Source organism: Sarcophilus harrisii, chromosome 6 (genome assembly GCF_902635505.1).
Source record: "Sarcophilus harrisii chromosome 6, mSarHar1.11, whole genome shotgun sequence".
Lineage (NCBI taxonomy): Eukaryota > Metazoa > Chordata > Mammalia > Dasyuromorphia > Dasyuridae > Sarcophilus > Sarcophilus harrisii.
This window is the reverse complement of record NC_045431.1, coordinates 185,417,116-185,439,512: the sequence shown is the minus strand read 5'-3', so window position 1 is coordinate 185,439,512 and position 22,397 is coordinate 185,417,116. Positions and strand designations below refer to the sequence as shown.

At 36.0% G+C, this 22,397-nt stretch overlaps 1 protein-coding gene across 3 annotated transcripts in view; it reads left to right on the top strand.

Moving 5' to 3' along the window:
• Positions 1-22,397, top strand: part of RGS12 (regulator of G protein signaling 12) — a 226,334-nt gene that overhangs the window by 82,745 nt on the left and 121,192 nt on the right. Inside the window, exon 1 of one of the 3 annotated variants that reach the window (XM_031943012.1) lies at positions 5,769-7,036. The exons of the other annotated variants lie outside the window; for them this stretch is intronic. Within the exon in view, the coding sequence (XP_031798872.1) occupies positions 6,983-7,036 (54 nt within the window). The 5' untranslated portion in view covers positions 5,769-6,982. Of the gene's footprint in view, positions 1-5,768; positions 7,037-22,397 lie in introns of those variants that run through there. 3 annotated transcript variants of the gene reach the window in all.

Below are 22,397 nucleotides of genomic sequence, written 5' to 3'. Positions count from 1 at the left end.
CTCTTTTAAGATCTCTTTGGGATAAAAGGCCGGTAGTAAGACTGCTGGATCAAAGGGTATGCATAGTCTGATAACTTTTTGAGCATAGTTCCAAATTGCTCTCCAGAATTGTTGGATCCATTCACAATTCCACCAACAATGTATCAATGTCTCAGTTTTCCCACATCCCCTCCAATATTCATCACTATCTTTTCCTGTCATCTTAGCTAATTTGAGAGGTGTGTAGTGGTATCACAATGTTGTCTTAATTTGCATTTCTCTGACCAATAGTGATTTAGAGCTTTTTTCATATTACCATAAATGGTTTTTAATAATCTTCATCTGAAAATTGTCTTCATTTTGTTAGCACCTTTGACCATTTTTCATTTAGGGAATGGCTTATATTCTTATAAATTTGAGTCAGTTCTCTATGTATTTTAGAAATGAGGACAGCCAAGCTCTTTATAGATTTCTGCAGGTCATGTTCCTTTATCTGTAGTTTTTATATTGTAGAAATTCTGACTATCTTGTCTTGTCATATATATGAGTATGTCCTAATGTTCTCAGCCTGTTTCTCTGTCCATTCTATTTGTGGCTGTCCTGTTATATATAACTCACCCTATAGCAGATGGTTGATAATCTTCTTACTGTCCATTTCCTGCACACATCTAGAAGGGTAGCACTGTGTAGGAACAAGGATCATCGCAATGCTGGCTGAGCTTCAGGACTTCAGTGTTTGTTATCTTGTCTTGTTATTTAAGAGCAGCTCATAGATGACACTGATGAAGCTGCTCAGAAATTTAGGTTCTCAGTACATCCCAAATTAGCAAATAGGCAAATTAGTAAATTAGAAAACAAGCAATCCACTAATGAGGCTTATTTATGTTTATACTTTTGTATGGGAAAATCACGTGTTAGCTTAAGTTTATCTTACCCAAAAATTTGGCTCATATGTGAATGAATCTGGGAGACCTTGGTTCAGAGTGACAAATGATTATATTTGACTGCTAAAGTGTATATATATATATATATATTTGATTAATTTATAATTTTTCTCCATTAAGACTGACTGTATGTACACGGTTTAGGCCAGAGGTCCTCAAACTTTTTAAATAGGGGGCCATTTCACTGTCCTTCAGACTGTTGGAGGGCCGGACTATAGTAAAAACAAAAACTTTGTTTTGTGGGCCTTTAAATAAAGAAACTTCATAGCCCTGGATGAGGGGGATAAACGTCCTCAGCTGCCGCATCTGGCCCATGGGCCGTAGTTTGAGGACCCCTGGTTTAGGCTTTTAAGAAATCTAAGAAATCTAAGAAATTTTAAGAAATTTATTGTTTACCACCATCAAATATTATCTGTTAATAGGATAAAGCTGAGGAGTATGGAATAGTGAATAGGTAGCTGGCCTTAGAGTCATTCAGACCAGGATTCAAGTCCTGAGGCTAATATACTGTGTGACTTGGGGCAAATCACTTCCTGACCACACTGATTAGTCTGTCCCATGTGAATACCTTCCACCCATACTTAATGTTAAGTGCTTTACCTATCTCTTTAAGCTCACAAGTTAAAGGATGCTGACCTGCATTGGTAGGGGGAGTTTCCTTACTGGGACAAATTTTCTAAACCATGGAGAGAGAGAGAGAGAAAAGAGGAAGAGAAGAGAAAGAGACACAGATGGAGAGGGAATGAGAGAGAGACAAAGAGAGGAGAAAGAGAGGCAGGAGAGACAGAGAAAGAGAAGAGAGGAGAGAAAAAAGGAAAGAGGGAGGGAGATAGAAAGAGACAGACAGAAAAAGACAAAGAATGATACTCTTAATGCTTGGAAAAAGGTAGCTCATCTTTGATGCTCCTGGACAGCCAATTTGCTTCCAGGATAATTTGATTTTGAGGGTGTTGTTTTTTAAGTTTATCTTTGTATAGTTCATTATAATCTACAAAATCCTTTCTTAGAATAATCTAGTAAGGAGGCAATAGAAAAAAAAAGAATTATTATCATTTTGTGGATGAGCAGATGAGACTCAGAAGAAATGGTAACATTCTGAAGGTCATCCTGGTAGAACTAGGACTTGAATCCCAAGTTTCCTGATTTCAAGTTCACGGTTATTTCCCATATATTTTGTTTGTTATTTTTGTGCATGTGTGTGTGTGTGTGGTCTTTTTTTTTGGGGGGGGGGGGAGGATAGGAGTCTATTCTGAAACAAAAAAAAAATTGGTGTTCCAAGAAAATTCAAAATTGGAGACACCTTTGTGCTGAAGCATTATCAAGAACAGCTCTAAGTTTAAAAATAATTTGTCTAATTTTTAAAGTACCTTCTTATCTGGTTGCTTAAATTTCACCCTAAATTTCATCAGGCATTGCCAATCCCATCCAGCCAGGGATAATATTGGATGCAAATTTTTTAGTATCACAATAGAATATGGTTTAATTTGAAGGAGATGGGAAGAGGGAGAGTAATGCCATTATTAAGGAGATGGGATAGAAGATAGTAACATGGAACATTCTTGGCATTATTGCCACATAGGCAAGATGAAGGATAGTGAACTGAGATAGAAAGCCAACTCAGAACAGTTAGTTAAAAAAAGTATAAGCTCAGCTTAGAGTAGCATTAACAAGGTATTATTTACTCAGTTTCCAAGTTCAAAAATCTCTTTCTCTTGACTGTTCAGACTTGGTTTGTCTTGAAGTGCCTTGCATCTTTTGTGGCAGCTGAGCTTACATACTCTATGCTTAACCTACATCATAATATCTTTTGCCTATTAAAAAAGATGCTAAAATGAATCCTTAAAATAAAAAATAAATAGAGAAAAAAGTTTTAAGTCTTGTAAAGGGATTAAAAACATCTTATTTACAAAGTGTGATTAATTTGATGCTTATTTTTAAAATAAAATTAATTCTAGGTTCTTTATGGAAGTGCTTATCTGAGCTCATGCATCAGTGATATAGTCTTTGTGAGCCCATGACAAGACATTGGAATAGGGTTTATTCTAATAAAATCTAGAGAGGCTCATCATCAGCAGGTTGACCAATATTTGATTATCTTGGTCATGGCTGCTTAGAAAGAACAGAAGATTTTTCATCTGTGTGAGTGCAAAGAAATATCCATATTGATAAAATGGATCTTTTGAAGGTTTGAATTACTTGTATTTTCTAAAGATTGTGAGATAAATTAATTAGGCAAATTAGTTGTCTGTGATTTGGGTGCTTCCCAGAATAGTGTACTAATTATAAAAAACATTGTTGCTTACTTATGTTCCTGCCACTGTCCAAATTAGGTGAATGAATGTGAAGACAGTAAAAAATGACATATATGTGTTTAATAGAAGGCTTTGAATGGAACCTGAATTGTGAACAAGTAAAGTCAGTCTGTCAATAAGTACTTATTATATACCTCTTATGTTCCAGGAATTGTACCTTACTTTTCTAAATTATTATCCTTTATTCCCATGTATATCTTTTTTCTTTTAATCAGACAAGACTCTCAGTAGGGATGAGAATGTATCATACTTTCTCTGCATACTCCAAACAACCTAGTAAAGAACTGGGTACACTCAATACTCAAATACTGAGTATTTCTTTCTTCCATTTAAGTCTGGCATATGGCTAGAGATACTGCTTAGCTGGAGCCACAGGACCCAGATTTCACCCAACATTGTGTTTCCTCAGGTTTAGCTTTGGGAGAACTCTTGTCTTCTGATCCTAGAAAAAAGTCTCTTTATTCTCATAGCTACTGGTTCATCACTTTCACAATGGCTCTTTAGGAGAAGTTGCTAATTTTGTCTCTAATCCAGGTTTTCAAGAGGTAGTCAGCCTATAATCTTGATTTGATTATAGCCTCACTTGTTTATTATTGTTGTTCAGTCATTTTCAGTAGTGTCTGGCTTTCTGTGACCCCCATGTAGGGTTTTCTTGGCAAAGACACTAGTGGTTTGTGCCATTTCCTTCTTCAGCTCATTTTACAGATGAAGAAATTGAGGCAGCCAGGGTGAAGTGACTTGCCCAGGGTCATACAACTAGTAAGTGTCTGAGGCTGGATTTGAACTCACAAAGATGTCTCCTGACTCCAGGGCTCATGCTCTATCCACCTGGCTGCCCCTTTAGTTTTTACACGAAAGCAATGATAAACATGAGAGAATCATATTGTACTTTAGCAGAATAATGTAAATAAGATTCTGGATCTTAACTCCTTACTCCTAGTCAGATCTGCAGGTGGGTTGATGATATTCAGCCCTCATTGGAGCCCTCCTGCGGGGCACAGTTACCCGTGGAGCTGGGTCTGTCCAGGCCTGCTTTGCCTCGGCTAGCCCTGTCGCTGTGCGGACACTTTCCCTCACAGCACTCAGAGGAGGAAGAGGACTAGCCAGCTCTTGTCCCTGGGGATGCCCCCAAGGATGGCACTGAAGGAAGGCTGTGCAGAAGTGGCCAAGGCAGCCAGAGGGCCTGGCCAGAGCCTGGCCAGTTGTGGCCGGGCCCTCTCTGCGACTGCCCTTAGGTCAGGGAGAGAAGAAGGTCCTTCCCGACCTCGAATTAAAATTGTTCTTGTTTCCAATGGAGGGCCCGCCGGCCAGAGCCCCCTTCTTCTGTCTCTGTTGTCGGATCTGACAGCTTAGTGGCTACTTGACCCTCTGTGGACAAGCCGCACGTGACCCAAAGCCGGCCCTGTCCAGAGGTCACTTGTGGGTGAAGCGACCACTCTGTTGTTACTTGGTGACGGGGAAAGGGTAACAAGCTCTGGTACAACGGATTTCAGTATTCACGCTTTTTCATTTCCTCAATTTTTTTTAATTTTTAAAAACTTGATCCAGGACTTGTTTTGATGCTGTTTTATGTGGTAGATTTCAGCGTTCCCATTGGGTTCCATTTCCCATCTCCCCCACCCAGCTCTAGTCAGGCGGCCTATCATTTTTGAGAGGCCTTTCCAACTCCTACACTGTTAGTATTTCTCTCCCCTTCCTCAATTAATTTGTATTTATTGTGAACATATTTTATCTTGATTTATCTATCTGTGAATATGTTATGGTACCAACCTCCAGTAAAATATAAGTTCCTCAAGACCAGCTCCTGTTTCTGTTTGTCCCCAGAGTCTGAGCACAGTGCCTGCAAATATTAGGAGCTTAATAAATGTTTTTTGTTTGGTTAAAAAACTGAGTCTTGACCAGATTTTTCTGGTGGTGGTGGTGGAGGAAATATAAGTGTATAGGAATAGTGCCAACCACAGGGATTTAGAATTAGAAGGGTTTGTCCCATTTTATGGATGAGCAAGGTGAAGTTCAGAGAAATGGGGTGGTTTCTTGGAGTAAGTATCTGAGCTTGGATTTGAATCCAGGTCTCCTGAGTGCCAGTCCAGTGAGCTTTCTATATCACAAATTTTTTTTCCCCTCCCCTTATTCACCTGCATTATGTACTGATCTCTTCTTTTCTTGCCACCCTATCCATGACACTGGGCTTTGGAGAAAAAGGGAGAGGGAAAAAATACTGATGAAAACCAGGAAAGTTAGGAGGGAAAATCCAGTGGACTGCTCTGAGTGGGTGGTATCTGCCGAGGAATGGGGGGATAGAATAGAAGTAACTAAAAGAAGACCATCCCACTCCTCTCATGACAGTTTTAATGTGATCCAAATTAGGAAGCAAGCTATACCATAAACATCCCTAATAATAATAGCTGCATTTATGTGGAGTTTCAATGTTTGCAAAATAATTTCCATGTTATCTCATCCAATCCTCATTTTAATCCTGGGGATAGATAATATTATTTTTTTTTTTTACCATTGAGAAAGTTGAGGATGAGTGGAGTTAAGTGACCATCCAGGATCACACAGCTAGTAAGCTATAGGAGACTAAGATTCAAAATCAGTTCTTAAAGTTAAGACTTAACCTAGTGTCCTGTTGCCACGTACTGAGTGCTGTAGAAATGAGTGTTTCATGCTCTTCCCTTCTTCCTAACTTGCAGCCCTGTTCTCACTTTGCTTCCTCAGTAACAATGCAGGTAGTGGCTGTTTTTGTAGCTTTTAGCACATGTGGTATCTTGTCGGTTTGTAGCACTCCACACCTTTGAAACTGTTCTGTTCACAACAATCTTTTGAGAATAGGGAGTTGATGCCAAGAGCAGGTGAGGGAGTCAAGGTTAAGTTACCTGTCTGTACTCACACAGCCACCGAGTGGCCAAAGCCGAGTCTCAGACCCACGTTTTCAGACCACAAGTTCATCACACATTCCACTGGGTGACTTTTCCTCCAAATTTCTAAGTCGGTCTTGAGTCAGTGAGGCTACCAGTTCTTAAACTGTGTTCCTGATTTGACCCTAAGAAACTTGTCAAGAGAGGAATGTATTTTTTCATGGGAAGGCTTTGACAGATAAGGGTGTAAAGAACACCTGAAACTTTTCTTTCTTTATTTTCTTAAAGTCCATAAAAGGTATTTATGAAATCCTAAAACCGGTTACACTAGGACCTGATCCATGACTTACCTACTTTCCGTTTATATTAAATGTTTGGAAGCCTGTCAAAGTGGTAAATAGAGAATGGAAAGAAGTAAGATGGTTTTTCAGTAATGTGTCAGATTTTACTGGCTGGCACTGTGGAAACCTTGGCATATGGGAAGCTTTTAATAGAATCATCAGCAACTGTAATTAAGGTTGTGAACTGCACCATTCTACTAAAAACCAAATTCTTTGCAGCTGTTGTTCTGACTGAAAAATTACCCCTATCAGCCCAAGTTTTATTCTTCAGATTTGTTAGAGGAAATACTTAAAAAATGATATCACAGCATGATTTATGTAAACTGATCTCTCTCTTTGTGAGGTATAATTGGGATCTAATCTGAATCTCCAACAAGCCACTGCTTCATGCAGTGTCCTGTTGCCATGGGTAACAAAAAGGGAGTAAAATGGAACTTCGTATAAAATGTCTTTAAACTTTTCTGACATGTACAGGCATGGTGTGGTGTTAAATGGTATAATTTAAATCTGGGTGTCTCGTGTAGCCAGGAAGGTCTCCTCTTCTTAAGATGAATTTAGGAAAAGAGTTATCAGATGAAACTCAGCTTTCTTATGATGAACAGGTAAGTGATTTGGACTACTTTATATTAGCTAAGCATCATTGTTACAAGGAAACTTAGAAAAAATACTTTATTGAGTTATGATGTGTTACCTCTTTGCTCTTCAGGCATTACAAACAATAAGTATTTTTAAATTAACAAATGCTTATAACTATCTGTTTAAAAAAATGTCAAACAGAAAATGCTCTTGCACAAAATTTAATTCATATAAAGTGTGCAGAATTGATCTGGATAGAGCACTGAATATTCAGAATTATTCTGAGGTTTCTTGATACTTGTGCTTATAAACAGAATATACTATTCAACTGGTCTCTAACCTATATTATTAAAATTATAAATCTGAGATTATGGTACAGAGCATGCTATGTTTTCTTTCTTTTCTTATTCTATTTCTTTTTCTCACAGATTATTCTTTGAGATGAAATAAGATTACGTAATATTTCAAGAAGCTGAATGGATCCTAATATATCCTGACTTCTTGGAATTAAAACCTAATTGTCTTTCACTTTAGAATTTAATTTTCTATCTCATTATTGTTATGTAAAGCACATAATTTGTAAGCCATGAATAGTGATTGATTTTGATAAGTGCTTATGGAATTGTTTTGTAGAATATTTTGAAAATAGGAGATTGGTTAGTTGAACAAAATTATTAATTTTTCTCTTATGTTTTTTATTTTAATGTAGAGGAGATGCAGTTGATGAGGGAAAAATAAATTATAATCCTATACAAAAGAAATTCATTAATCACTAAAATAAATGGTGTAGCAGTCATACATTCTGTCTCTTCTGGGAATTCTTGTATTTTGGTACTTGTCCTAATCTCTGTTTAAAACCTTCTGTAGGAAAGTGTGGAAAAAAAAAAACAGTTTTAACATTTTATATTTGACTGGTTTGGGTGTTGGATAAATGAAAATTAAATCATAGCCTTTTTAAAAAGAAAGAAAATAAGCATGAATAATTCTAGGATACATTGAAATTGTATTTGTGTAGAATAAGCAAACATTTAAAAATACTTAAAACAAATCATTTTGGAAACCATTTACTAATAAAATTGACCAAAAAAGACAAAAAGCATTTGCTTTTACTGATGCAGAGCAAATGTCAAGAAACAGAATGTTATGTAAAATTTTCATTGATGGCTTTTCTTGTGCTTTGCTGTGTTAAGAGTTATCTTTTTGTTAGTTTGTAATAATACTGCATTCCCTGTAAACTTTATTTTTGGTAATAATTTTTTGGCTATATCATACCTCTTAAATTGCTAATTGTATAAGCTATTTATATTTACAAAGAAAGCATTTCCTTATATTCAGTTAAGGTGAATAAAAATTATTTTTTGCAAATGACAAGATAAATGTTATTTAAAGTCCTGAATTAATGTTTGCTTCCAAATATGTTGGTATATGTTAACATTTTGTAGAATTTAAAAAATTTAACCAATGGGATGCCAATAAAAATCATAGTTTTATAACATAGCTGAAGTAATAGGAACTATTACAATGACTCAGCTGTAGACAGTCATGAAGGCATGACTTCAATCTATCACAATCATTTCTGTCTAGACTTTGGGTAGGAGATAATGTTTCACTAAATGTACCCATTTGAGCAATTGATTGGTGCCAGCCCTGTTGTTGTAACATGCTATGTGAGATGCTATAGGTTTCTTTAAAATATAAAATATACACTTGTAGGAAAGGCTGCATGATGAAATAGATACAGATCCACTTCCAAAGCTTGGACCTGTCTCTACCACATACTGATTGTGTGATCCTGAGGAAGTCACTTATCCTTAGTGCTGTAGGGAGCTCTCTAAGACTTTATGTTGCAGAGAAGGGATAGAGGAAGATTCCTCGCCTTAGTTTCCTGTACTAATGAAACCACATGTTCCGTTCCTATCTCTAAAAGATAACTAGATGTTAAGATTTGAACTTATTAGATTGTCTTTGAAGTCTTATGTACCCGGCAGTCAGTAAGGATTTATTAAGCATCTTCTATGTAGATGATATGTAGATACGACTACTATCACAGGTACTGCCATAAACTCTGGAGGGCGTAAACAAAGGTAAGAGTTCCTTCTCTCAGGGAGCTCACAGTCTAACAGGGCAGACAACAAGCAAGCAGCCACATAGAAGAAGCTACATCTGCCTAGAGGAGAAATTGGGGGTAATCAACAGGGGAAAGAAGGGGAATTGGAAAGATTTCCTGGTGAGGTGGATTGAAGCTGGACTTGAAGGAAGCCAGGTAGTAGAGATGAGGATGGAAAGCGTTCTGTGCATGGGGCACTACCTGAGAAGATGCTGGGAATTCAGAGATGGGCTGCCTTGCTCAAGGAGCACAAAGGAGACCAACGTTGTCTTTGGATTGCAGAGTATGTAGGCGCTTTGTTAGGTGTCACAAGACTGAAAAGGTGGGGAGGGCCAGGTTGCAAAGGACTCTGAATGCCAGAGGATTTTATGTTTGATTCTGGATGTTACTGTACCAAACAGACTGACCAGGCTGTTCTCTAATTTGGGATAAGATCCAATTTAGGTAAATTTTTAGAATTTATATTAATGCATGCCGATGCCAAAAAATCACTTCTATTAAAATCTGGGCACCATTAGATCCTATTTTCTTTGGTATCAGTAACAAAATAATAGAACATAAAATCATGAATTATCCAGAAAAGACCATTTAAAAATTGTCCTTATGGAAAATATATCTTTCATTTAGTTTAAACTAGTTATCTGTCCTGTCCTCAGGATTTAAACTATTTCTTTTGTTTATTTAAATATGATAGTGCAGGTTAGGGCAAAGAGCACTTGATTTGGGGTTAAGGAGACATAGATTTATGTCAGTGTGGACAGGATACTTTACCATTCTCAGGCTCCAGTTTGAAAATCACACATGAAGCACCTACTGTTTGCCCAGTGATATGCTCAGTTTCTTCGCTCATATAAAACGGCTCCTAGGGTCAGAGATCTATAGCCAAACCCAGCCCACTCCTGCTCCATTTTATACATGAGGAAAAAGGTTCAGAAAAGCATGAAGTGGCTCTTCCATCCAGAGGGAGCAGGTGGCAGAGCCAGTGCTCACATCTCTAACTCGAGTAGTGTTGTTGCCCCAGACTGGGGAGAGGGTAGGATGACAATACTTGCACTAGCTGTCCCACAGGAGTGTGGAGAAGGAAGCCCCTCATAAACCTTAAGGGGCAAGTCTAGAAAGGTGGTTCTGTTGTTTAAGGCTTTGAAGGACTGTGCTCTTTCAGTTTTCTGCTGGTGAGCTTGATAGTATTTAAAGTAGTCTGAAGTAAAACACATTTTACTTCATGATGTAAAAAAAAATTTCCTTAGTGTATTCATTATGCACTAACTGGAATGGTTCTTGTTAAGTCCAGAGTGAGTTTCCCTAAACTAATGAGAATCTTGGGATGTGACAATTCAGTAAATCAGTAGCTCTCACAGAGTTACAAATGTGATTTGTACGGAGCAATTTCCATCAGGGTTCAAATCTTTCTGCTGCTTGGGACCTGTGTGTCTCGGGACAAGTTCCTTGTCTCATTTCTCTGAACTATAAAATTATGATCTTTCCATTCATTCTCTTTGCTATTGATCTATCAGATCTTGTACCTTAGGAAGGTTTGTGGTCAAGGTCATCTTTCTTTCATTTTTGAGGCTTCTTCACTTAAATTTCATGAAGATACTGAGAATTAATTTTTTTCTCAACAATTCTTTCCTTGGTTTTTATTTGATGTCGACTGGACTTTGTCCAACAGCATTCTTTTCCACAGAGAATCTTTCTCATGTGCTAGCAGCCACTTTCTGAGATTTAAAACATTAAACTAGAATGGTAATTAAATTCAGAATCTTCTTTTATCAGTTCTGAAGTCATTATTTGAATGTTTTAAAACTTTTTTTAGTTGAAGCACTTCAAATCCCTTGGCCACTGCAGATTATTTAAGTTGCAATCCAGATTGCTGACAGTAAAACCTTACAGTGTACATAGTTAGCATCTTGTTTTTTTCCTGTTGTTCTTACTTGAAATCAAGGAAGAGAATAAGCATTTTTTGTGGCTTGCCCATGACTTTATTTTGCAGCATCTAAATCTTATGGTTTATATTACTTGATGGAATGTAGACTCATAGAATGTTAGTATTGGAGATCTCCTAGGTAAACCTTCTCTGCTTATATGTGGATGAAAATGAGATACAGAAAGAGGTTACTAGAACCCTGATCTCCTAACTTTTAAGGTCTGTCTTTTAACAACAGAAGGCAAGCATAGAAGTTTCCTCCAGTTCTGACTTGTTTTGACTTGTGGGTATAGTTAAAGGGACAGGAAATAGTATATCTTTAGCTTAATTTTTAAAAAAATTATAACAATGTGGATAGATGTGTTAGGAAGATAAAGCTTACCAATCTGTCTTATTATATAAATCTTTTAATAGTGAGAAACAATCTTAATGCATGCCAATGCACATGGCAGAAATTAAATAAGTTTTACTGAATGAATGATTTCAGTGAAATCTTGTATGTCTTTGTTCTATTTTGAAATCTTCAATTGGCATTTCATTGGTGGGTGGATCAGTATAATATTGTACTGATATTTAAATGGCTACTAATAGCTATTATTGATCAATCCCAAGGTTACCATAAAAAGCATAAATAACTCTGATATTTAATGATGGAAACTGGGAATGATGAGTGATGACAAATAAGTTCTCCATCATTTTATTTTTCTGGTGTCTGGATATACTAGAATACCTAGGATATAATAATCTTCACAGAATGTCTGCAAACAGAAAGAATCCAGAGGTGCACAACCAAGATGAATCTCTAATCCAGATGATTGGAAGAAATATTATTCTGATTTTCAAAATGGGGTGAGGTGCTTGGTGTAACAGGAAGGGGGCAGTAAGTAGTCTTGGGTTACAAGATCTAGCTTTAAATTCCAGCTAAGATAGGAGTTTTTTGCTATACTGACTTAACATTTCCAAGCTGTGAGACCAAGCACAAATCATCTTCTCTACTTCTCAAGTTTCCTTTTCTTTAAAATAAAGGTAATAAGTAGCTCTGCTTGCTTACCAGTATTGTTGAAAAGAAAGCAAGTTGAAAACCTGTACATCATTGTTAGGTGGATTTTAGGTACTACAAACCATTGCATGTCATGACAATAATGGGCAACAATCTAGGACAGATTATGTTAATTGAAAGGTTTGAAAGTACTTAGAAATGAAAGCCTTGTTCACAAGTTACTATGTGCAATTCTAAGTCTTATCATCCTGAAAAGGGTTAATGAAGAACGTGTCATTATCACAGATTACCCATTTTTGACAGAATTACTTGACTGGTAGATTAGAGAAATGCTGTAGACTAGGAATCTTTGACTTTTTTTGTGTCATGGACACATGACAGTCTAGTAAAACCTATGAAACTCTGCTCACAATAATGTTCCTAAATGCAAAATAGGATAGGTAGGATTACAAAGGAAATCAAATATATTGAAATACCATTATCTATCTATCTATCAATCTAGACAAATTACAGATCCCAGGTTAAGACTCCTTGTTGTCAGAATAATATATATGAATCTAAACATGGAAATTGACATAATATTTTATGATATGTTTATGGAAAAGATGGAGAAATATGGGCTAGATGATACTATAATGAGTTGAATTGAATGACTTTATCCAATGAGTGTTGTTTTATGAAATGATATCCATTTGGATGGTCCCTAGTGAATGCCTGGGATTCATCTTTCTAGCTTGCTCTGTTCTTTTAATCTGAGGCTTCAATGAAAACATATGACTATTAGATTCGAATATGATTAGGTATAGGAATAACAGTTAATTCTTGGGATGCAGAATTGGGATCTAGAGATCAGAATTAGATTGGAATGATGTTTTGAATCTAATAGTATTATGTTTGATAAGGAGAAATATAAAATCTTATACTTAGTTAAAAAAATCAGAATGAAGATGTGATAAGACTACAGAGATTTTAATCAATGATAAAAGCTCAGTATTTGTCAGAAATTTGCTCTTAGGTCATACTAATAGTGCCCTAGAGGAATCTGATGGGGAAGAGGTTGAACAACTGAAGATTGGTGAGTAAAAATGTAATTACAAACATTAAATGAAGAATGGGTAGACTTGAGAACAGAGGTTGAATGTGATCATTGGGGTGAAGGTGGAGGGAAGCCTTCCTAGAAGCATCAATTAAGAATAGGACGAACTGAGTACATGAAATACTAATGGGTTGCTGCAGGGTTCACATTTGGCTTGAATGAAGCCCCAGTGCTCTATGAGAATGTAGTCCTTACTCTATAGCAGAGATGGATGCTTTGAGGGAATGGCATCAGGGGAGCTCTCCCAAACCACACAAGAAAACCATTGTTTCATGTCAGTACTGAGAGAAACTCTAGTGAAGATCGATTTTCTGGCAGAAGAAATAAAGTCCCCAGGGAGATGAGATAACTTGCCTCAAGTCCCAGAAGAAGGTTCTTCAGCTTCTACTGAAGCTGGGACGGAGCTGAGGGGGAGTCTGGCTGAGCTCGGAGTAGCTACACCCAGACATTAGAGCTGAAAGGGGTCTTGGAAGGTGCTCTGATTTTCTCATTTTGTGGAGGAGAAAACAGACTCAAAGTGATTAGGAATTAGTCTAATCATTTTGACTTCTCACCATCACTCAGCAGATTGCTGAAATGAGGGAATGGGGCACTGACCCTTCCAGAACAGCTGCTCTTGATTTCAGAGCACTGCTCTAAGGAGGGAGGAGACCCTGCTAGGTAATCCTTTCCCCCAAGCTTCACCCCTCCCCATTTCTGGGAAAATGTGAGCATCCTGGGAAGGCAGAGCTTCCAGGGAAAGAGCAGTCTGGGGGATGGAGGAAGCAAGAGCGTTCCCAGGAAGGCATGGCCAACAGTAGGGGGCTGATTCCTTCATACTTGGGTTAGAGGTATTCCAACTCACTCATTTTACAGGTGAGGAAATTGTTAGATAATTTACCCAGGTCACACAGCCAAGAAGCATTCTGGGGAATGTCTTCCCAGTTCTTCCTGACTCCAGGCCAAGGACCTTCTCTTTCACCCAATGTTGCTTCTCCCTAGCCTTCTATCACCCATGACCCACCTCTTATGGGTACACAGAGCTGGAAAACTGCAACGTGCTTTTGGGCTGAAAGAAGCATTTTCTCCCTTCAAGAGCAGCCTGGATCCTTCAGAGGCTAGAGGTCCCTGAAGTACCCAAGTCCCAGACTTCAAATCTTAAAGAGTGAGGAGGGCAAAATTTTGTTCTTGGGAGGGAATGACCTTCTAGCAGCCCCGGGGTGGGCTTCCTAGCCCTCTCCCTTTTCTAGGAACCTAAGGCAGAGGGTTCCTGCAGCACTGGGCGGCTCTTCCCTCCCACAAGTGCTGCCCCATCCTCTTCTTACTGGGGCTTCCTGGCTGGGAACAGGTCAAGGGAAGCAAGTGCAGACATGTTTTTTCCTTCACTTTACATATTTGCCCCCAACCCGAGGGGATGCCCTTTCTCACCACATGGGTCTTTGTCCTCTTATTTGTTAGCAGCCTGGTGGTCTGTGACATGTTTATGCTGAAGGGTTTGGATTCCTGAGCCAAAAGTCTCCCTCCCCAACTTTAGGCCAGGCCAGTGTTTTGGTTCCACCTAATCTTTGGCCTTTTTTCATTGAAGATCCTTGAGAGAAAATGTCATCTCTTTTGAGTTCTTTGTGACGTACTGTGTAAAATGTTGATCTAAAACTAATGTATACATTCTACTTCCTTTTGCAGTCACATGTCATCATTTATGATATGCTCGTTCTTATACCCAACATGCATCCTACCACTTTTTTTAACAGTTTTTATTAAACAGGAATTCTTCCTTACTTTATGTTTTCAGATTTATTAAGCAACTGAACTGTTGAGTTCAGTTTTCTTGCTTTCTTGCTTTCTTTCTTTTCTTTCACAATTGGGGTTAAGTGACTTGCCCAGGGGGTCATAACAGCTAGGAAGTGTTAAATGTCTGAGACCAGATTTGAACTCAGGTCCTTCTGACTTCAAGGGTGGTGCTCTACCACATTGCACCACCTAGCTGCTCTAAATTCAGTTATTTCTGATCCATCCTTTTCAGGGATGTTCTTCTAATTTTATTTCTTGCTTTTTAAACCATACCAGTTATTTTCAGTGATTGTCGTTTTTCAATCTAATTTAAGATTTGATCACTGTTGTTATTAATATTTATTATATTTAATTTAATTATAATGATAATGCTCACAAAATATTTTCCTGACAACAGCCCTATGAGGTAGATATAAAGCTTTATCGTTATTTTACACATAAGGAAATTGAACCTCAGAGGGATGAAGTGACCTGTCCTTAAGTGGTACAGTCATAATGCACACCCAGATTTTCTGATTTCTACATCCAATACCTTTTCCATTATATCATGCTGTCTGTTTTAAGGAAGTTACATGATGAAAATGGGGTTTGATGAAGATTTTTTTTTTTAATCAACTATGCAGAGGATAGTTTCTAGAGAGGGGAGATTATTGAAATGACTTGCATAACAAGTGATGAAGATCCATACTAGAATGGTAGCATTGAAAGTTGAGGGAAAGAAAGGAACAAGTAAATAGATGCTATAGAGAAAGAATTGATATGAATTTGGTTGAAAAGGAGGGAGAGAAGTTGAAAATGACTTTAAAGTTTTAAATGTAGAGGAATGGAGGAGTGATATGCTGTTGACAAAAATAAGGAAGTTGGGAATCAGTAGAATGGAAAATGGTGTGTTTGATTTCTGACATTTTAACTTTCAGTTCCAGGAGGACTTTGAAATGGAGACAATCTGTAATAATTGAAAATATGGGCTAGTAGGAGGTTATGATTGAGTACAGTACAATGTTCTGTATATATTAGGTAATGGATTAAATTTTGTTTTGATTGGCTGTAGAATTGAAAATTATCTGTATGCAGGTGGAATTTTATTCTACTACCTGAGTTGGTCAAGTGTTGAAGAAAAGCAGAGGATCAGTGACTAAGTACTCGTCAACAGGAAGGCTGGATACAAGATTACAGAAAACTAAGAAATGAGCAGGGAGGAAATGGTAGTTGTACCTATACAGTAGAAACCTATACATAAAATATTTACAAATGGAAGGTAACCTAACAGTAGTATGATAGATAAGGGTTGTGCTTTTTTCTTTTTCCAATTTGGAAAGACTCAAGTAGTTTGAAGTTGCAAGAGAAGGTGAAATTGAAGGTACTGGAGAAGGAGATAGGATTTTCATAAAAAGAAAGCAGGATAGAATAAAAAAAAAAATCAGATAGATGGATTAACCTGTAAGAGCTAGGATATATTCCAATCACAAATATTCCTCCTATTCAGAAATAAGTATCTGCCTAAATCTCTCCTGAGTCTACTTATTAATCCCTAGAAAAAAATAAGTACTTTATCTTTACACTTTGACTTGTATATCTTTAGTGTTGGCTAAGTCCCTCTTTTAGCCTTCTGTGTATTGGACTAACCGAGCTGAGCTAATTTTAGCCTTGCCTCATTGGCTTATTTCTCAAACATAGAATCATTTTTTTTTCCATTTCAGGTTGTAATAAGAAGTCCATATATTGATCAAAATTTGACTAAAGTTGATTGTACAGAACTGCCTTATAGGTTAACTATCTTATATACCAGCTTTTAAAAATTTTGCTTCCATAGTATCAACTCACTGATCTTCTAGCATGTCATAGCTACTAAAACATATTTTTGAAAACTTTTTTTCTTGCCTGATTTATCAGTTAGAGCTTAATGGGACCTTCATGATCATCTTCTCCAATCTCGTTGATTTAGATTTGAGGAAACTGTGGTCCAGAGGTTAAATAGCTCACCCAAAGTCAAATGAGATAGTAGATAGAACAAAGTCTTATTGTCAGTCATCTGATTTTAATGTAGCATTCTTTCCACTGTACTATACTCTTCCCCAAATTAATCCGTGAAGTTAATTTTTCCTAATCAGATAGGCATTTCTTCTCATTGGCATGGGTATTTCAAACCATTCACATCTGCGCATCCTATAAAATTCTTGTCTATGTACTTCTATAAATCCTTCATAAAGAGTCTATCCAATGCATCAGAGACCTTCCTTTGTGTCTTTTACTATTTCATGTCTCCCAAGTGTTTCTTGATCAACTCAACTCCTTTTCCAATTATATATATCTTTTATGTCTTTTAAATTGCTTCTTACACTTAGGACATTGTTGGTAAAGGCCAAAGATAACTGATAAGGATCTTCTCTTACTTGCTTTTGGGATTCCTAATTTTGCTCCTTCTGAGATTATGGCTTTCTGTGATTGATTTCTGTATAGCATCGTGGAGAGAATGTTGGTATTTTAAAAAATGGGCTCTGGTGACAGGGAACCACTTGGAAACATGGAAAGTACTATAGTTTTTTGATTTTATTATTATGTTAATTATAAAATTATAAAACAGCATACAGATTGTAACATTTTTATTTTAATAGTCAATATTTATTTTATATATGTATATTGTTTTACAGTATGTTTTCCCCAAAAGCACATATATGTAATATTATTTGATAAAATTCTTTTTTTCCCCTCACTAGTATTTTATTTTTCCAAATGCATGTAATGATAGTTTTTAGCATTCATTTTTGTAAGACTGTTCCAGATTTTTTCTCCTTTCATTCCTTCTCTTCCTTTTACCTAAGATAGCAAGCAATATGATATAGGTTAAACATGTGCAATGCTTTTAAATTTCCATATTTGTCATGTTGTGCAAGAAAAATCAGACCAAAAGGGAAAAAAAAAAAACCACATAGCTGTAAAGTTCCATGACTTTCTTAAAAGTTTCCCATTGGTTTCACTTTGCCTGTGGCATGTACATCTCTTTATCTGTATAGTTCTCAAGGGGATTTCACAGAATCACAGAATATCAGAGCTGGAATGAACCTTCAGAGTTCTTCCAGTCTAACTTCATTTAGTAAGTGATAAAAACCAAAGTTCAGAAAGTGTCTTGCCTGAGACTACACAGTAAGTCAGTAAGTCTGAAGCAAAGTGAGCTAGACTTACAGTTCAGATCCCTGGTCTCTCGATTAGTCGTCCTACTAGGTCATGGATGTCACATAGCAACGTAGATGTATATTAAATTGCTAGATTTTTTTTTCTTCTTGTTCTTCAGCATTTGTTCCTGCTTCCCTCCCTTAATTTTAAAACTGGTCATGTTAAACTAGTTGATTTTCTTGTCTACAGGAAGCAGTGGTTAAACCACTGAACTTGGAATTAGAAAGACTGAGTGTTCAAATACAACCTCAGATATTTAATGTGTGACCCTGAACAAATCACATAGCTTCATTCTGCCTCAATTTCTTCATCTTTAAATGGGTTGATAATGATACTTGTATCCCAGAGTTAATTTAAAGAGAAAATAAGATAATATGGAGAGAGCATTTTGTAAATCTTAAAGCACTGAGTACATATTAGCTGTTGCTATTAATATTATTATTATTACTCTTTATATTGTGCAACAAATTGGTTCTCATTTTCTTTTTTCTGGTAGTATATTGAAGTGACATACACTGATATTTCTACATGCAGCCTTTCTTGATCCTCTCCAAATGCTACCTTATTTTTAATATGATTAATTATATTGGTTGTTTTCCTAATATTGAATCATCCTTGCATTTCTGATATAAATTCCATTTGATCATAATGAATAATTTCTTGGATAAATTGCTATAGTTTATTTGATAAAATTTTATTTAAAATATTTGAGTCTGTGTTTATTAATAACATTGACATGTAGTTTTCTTTTCCTGTTTTAACTCTCCGTGTTTGGGGCAGCTAGGTGGCGCAGTGGATAGAGTATTAGCCTGAAATCAGAAGGATCTGAGTTCAAATCTGCCCTTAGATACATAACATTTCCTAGCTCTCTGACCCTGGGCAAGTCGCTTAACCCCAATTGCCTCAGCAGAAAATAAAAAATAAAATTAAAAAAAAACACAACCCTGGTTTAGGCTAATTTCCTTGTATTTATTCTTTATATGTGCAAATTATTTTGCATTTATATTCTCTTCACTGATCATAGGGCCTGGCCCATGTGAGGTACTTAATAAATGCTTGTTGGTTGACTGGTATTAGAAATAAAGAAATCCTACCAACTATAGAAACAAAGATTAGTAGTAAAATCAGTGAGTTGGCTTAGATTACTGTTAATGAATTGAATCTGTAGGAGAACATTCATTCTCAGAATATTTAAATTGAATTCAACAAACATTTATTTATTTCTACCTTATGGAAAGCACCATGATTTAATTAATGAATTCATTCTCCTACAGATTCATTGGAGCTTGAAAACAAAGATTCTTGAATGCTAGAGTTATAAGGAATTTAGAGATCTTTTTTTCCCAGCATTCTCATCTTACATATGAAATTCAAAGAAGGCAGAACAACAGTTGAGTCTGGTGATTTGTATTCTGTAAATTCATTTCTCCCAGTACAAAAGGACAAGAGAAATAGGACTAACGTCCCTAATGAGCCCTAGAGCCAACATATGAACCCATTTTCAATATCCCAACTCAATCTTTATTACTCCCAAGAACAGGGCTGTTTAAGGTGGCAGAGTTGGTAAGTTGTATAAAGCTTAAATCCAGCATTTTCTCTTTAAAAAAAAAATTCTTAAAACAAATTTTTATTGATATCTTTTGCTTTTACATTGCCTAAAATTTCCCCCTGCATCCCACTATCTCCCCTTCTGATAGTCATTTCATAAAAATAAGAGTTTTGTTTTTTTTTAAAGAAGAAGGAAGAGGAAAAAAATTATCAAGAAAAAATATATTCAGTGTTCAGGTCCATCTACCTCCTACTTCTGCAATGGAGTGAGTGGGAGGTATCTTCTCACATTCCTTCTTTGGGAGCCACACTTACTCTTTGCAATTTCATAACATTCGCTTTTTGATTATTTTATGGTTCTTTAGATTTGCCTTGTTTGGTCAGTATATACTATTTTCTCAGCCCTGCTTACTTTACTTTGTATCAAATCATGCCTTTTCATGCTTATTCATCATATTTATTGTTTTTTATATCATAAAAATATTCTATTTACATTCATGTACTTTGTCTAGCTATTCCCTACATGATGGGCATCTACTTTATTTCCAGTGTGCTGATGCTATAAATATTTTGTTGTATATGAGAACTTTGTGGTCTCCTTGGGGGGCTATATGAACAGTAGTAAAATGTCTAGGTCAAAGGGTATAGACATTTTTGTTATTTTAGTTGCATGATTCCAAATAGTTTTCCACAATGGTCATACTATTGCATAGCTCAACAATGAACTTTTGTGCCCATTCATCAGTGTGCTTATCTTCCCACAGCCCTTTTAACATTGACTGGGTTCTTATCTTTGTAAATTTGTTATCTCAAGATTGTTTTGATTTGTATTTCTTTTATTATTAGCAACTTAGAGTTGTTTTTGCAGAAACTTTTCACTTGAATGTAGTCAAAATTATCTATTTTATCTTTCATAATTTCCTCTATCCTTTGTTTGCTTAGTATATATCTTCTCTCCATGGCTGTGAGAGAGATATATGAGCTACTTTTCTTCTAACCTTTTTAAAAAAAATAATATGAATATTAATATTCAGTTCAAGTATCCATTTTGAATTTGTGAAATATGGTATAAGATGCTGGTCTAAACCTAATTTTATAGGCTTAAACCTTAAACTTAAAACCTTAACTACTGTTTTCTAGATTTCCCAGCAGTTCTTATCACTCAGGCAGTTTTTTTCTAAGTAATTTATGTTTTATGGTTTATCAAGCATTGGATTATTGAGTTTTATTATTTCTGATTCTTCATTGTCTCTGTTTTATTGATTTTCTCTCTTTTTTAAAACAAAAACCAAATAGTTTTGATTATTGTTGTTTTATAATATAGTTTCATTCTTACTTATTACTATTATTTACCTTCATATTTTAGATTTTTTTTGTATGTCCAAATGAATTTTATTGTTTTCTGGAGTTCTGCAAATTATTCCTTTTATAGTTAAATTGGTATAGCATTAAAGCTTAATATTAACTTAACAACTCATTCATGAACATTCAGTGTTCCTCCATTTATTTAGTTTGTTCTTTATTTCCTCACAGAGTATTTTGTAATTCAGTATACAGTGAATATATATTCTCATATAAGTCTTTTGGGCACTTTATGCTTTGGTAGGTCCAGCACTCTTTCTGTTTTACTTCACAAAATCTTGGAAGCTCCATGGTACCTAGTGATATGCAGAAGAAGGGAATTTTAATAATGAATGTCTAGGGAGACATGAAAAAATTAAACAAGACCAGAAGATACATTTTAAATCCAATTGTTATTGGTGCAGAGTTATTTCAATCATGTCTATCTAACTCTTCATAGCCCCCTTTGGAGTCTTCTCAGCAGAAAGACTGGAATATTTTCCCATTTCCTTCTCCAGTTCATTTTACAGATGAAGACACTCAGTCAGACAATGATCACACAGCTATTAAGTATTTGAGGCGGCATTTGAACTCAGGTCCTCCTGATTCTAGGCCTACCATTCTGTCCACTTCACCACCTAGCTTGAGAATTTAGAATCTAGGGCTAGGTAGGTGGCACAGTGAATAGAGCACCAGCCCTGAAGTCAGGAGGACCTGAGTTCAAATGTGACCTCAGACACTTAACACTTCCTAGTTGTGTGACTCTGGGCAAGTCACTTAACCCCAAGTGCCTCAGCAAAAAAAAAAATAGAATCTAGAACACCCCATTTAGACTCTAAGATTTTTCTTAATTTTATAAGGCTAACAAAATTTTATTTTTAAGACTTGCTACATATTAAACTATTTTTCTTTGGATTTAGACTTGTGCTTCTAATGCATTTATCTTTTGCTCCTGAATCTGAATGTCTCAAAGAATAGAAGTCTTTTGTTTGAAAGAAAGAAATCTTATTGGTCCTCTCTAATATTGCCATAGATGGCATTTAGCGCTCTGTAATTCAAAGAAAGATATTTCCCAGAAAACCACATTTCATGTTAATTGTTTATCAGTTGGTACAAAGTTTAGAATTATCCTTTGGGGATTCTAAATTTCAGAAGATACAGTGCTTATTTTTATGGAAGCATTTATGCCTTGGGTACCTCAGGAAAGTACCAGTTTCTTGTAAATAGATTAGGTTAATTTTGAACATGTTTACATTCTTTATCTCTAAAAGAGACTTACATAATTATTCACAAATTTAAAAGGATAACTTTATAGCTAATCTTATTCATATTAGTTCTTAGAATTGTTTCAGTCACTATAAAATCTGGAGATTACCAGGTAGATAAGAACATGAACTGAATTGTTTGAGATAGAGCTTTTTTGACCA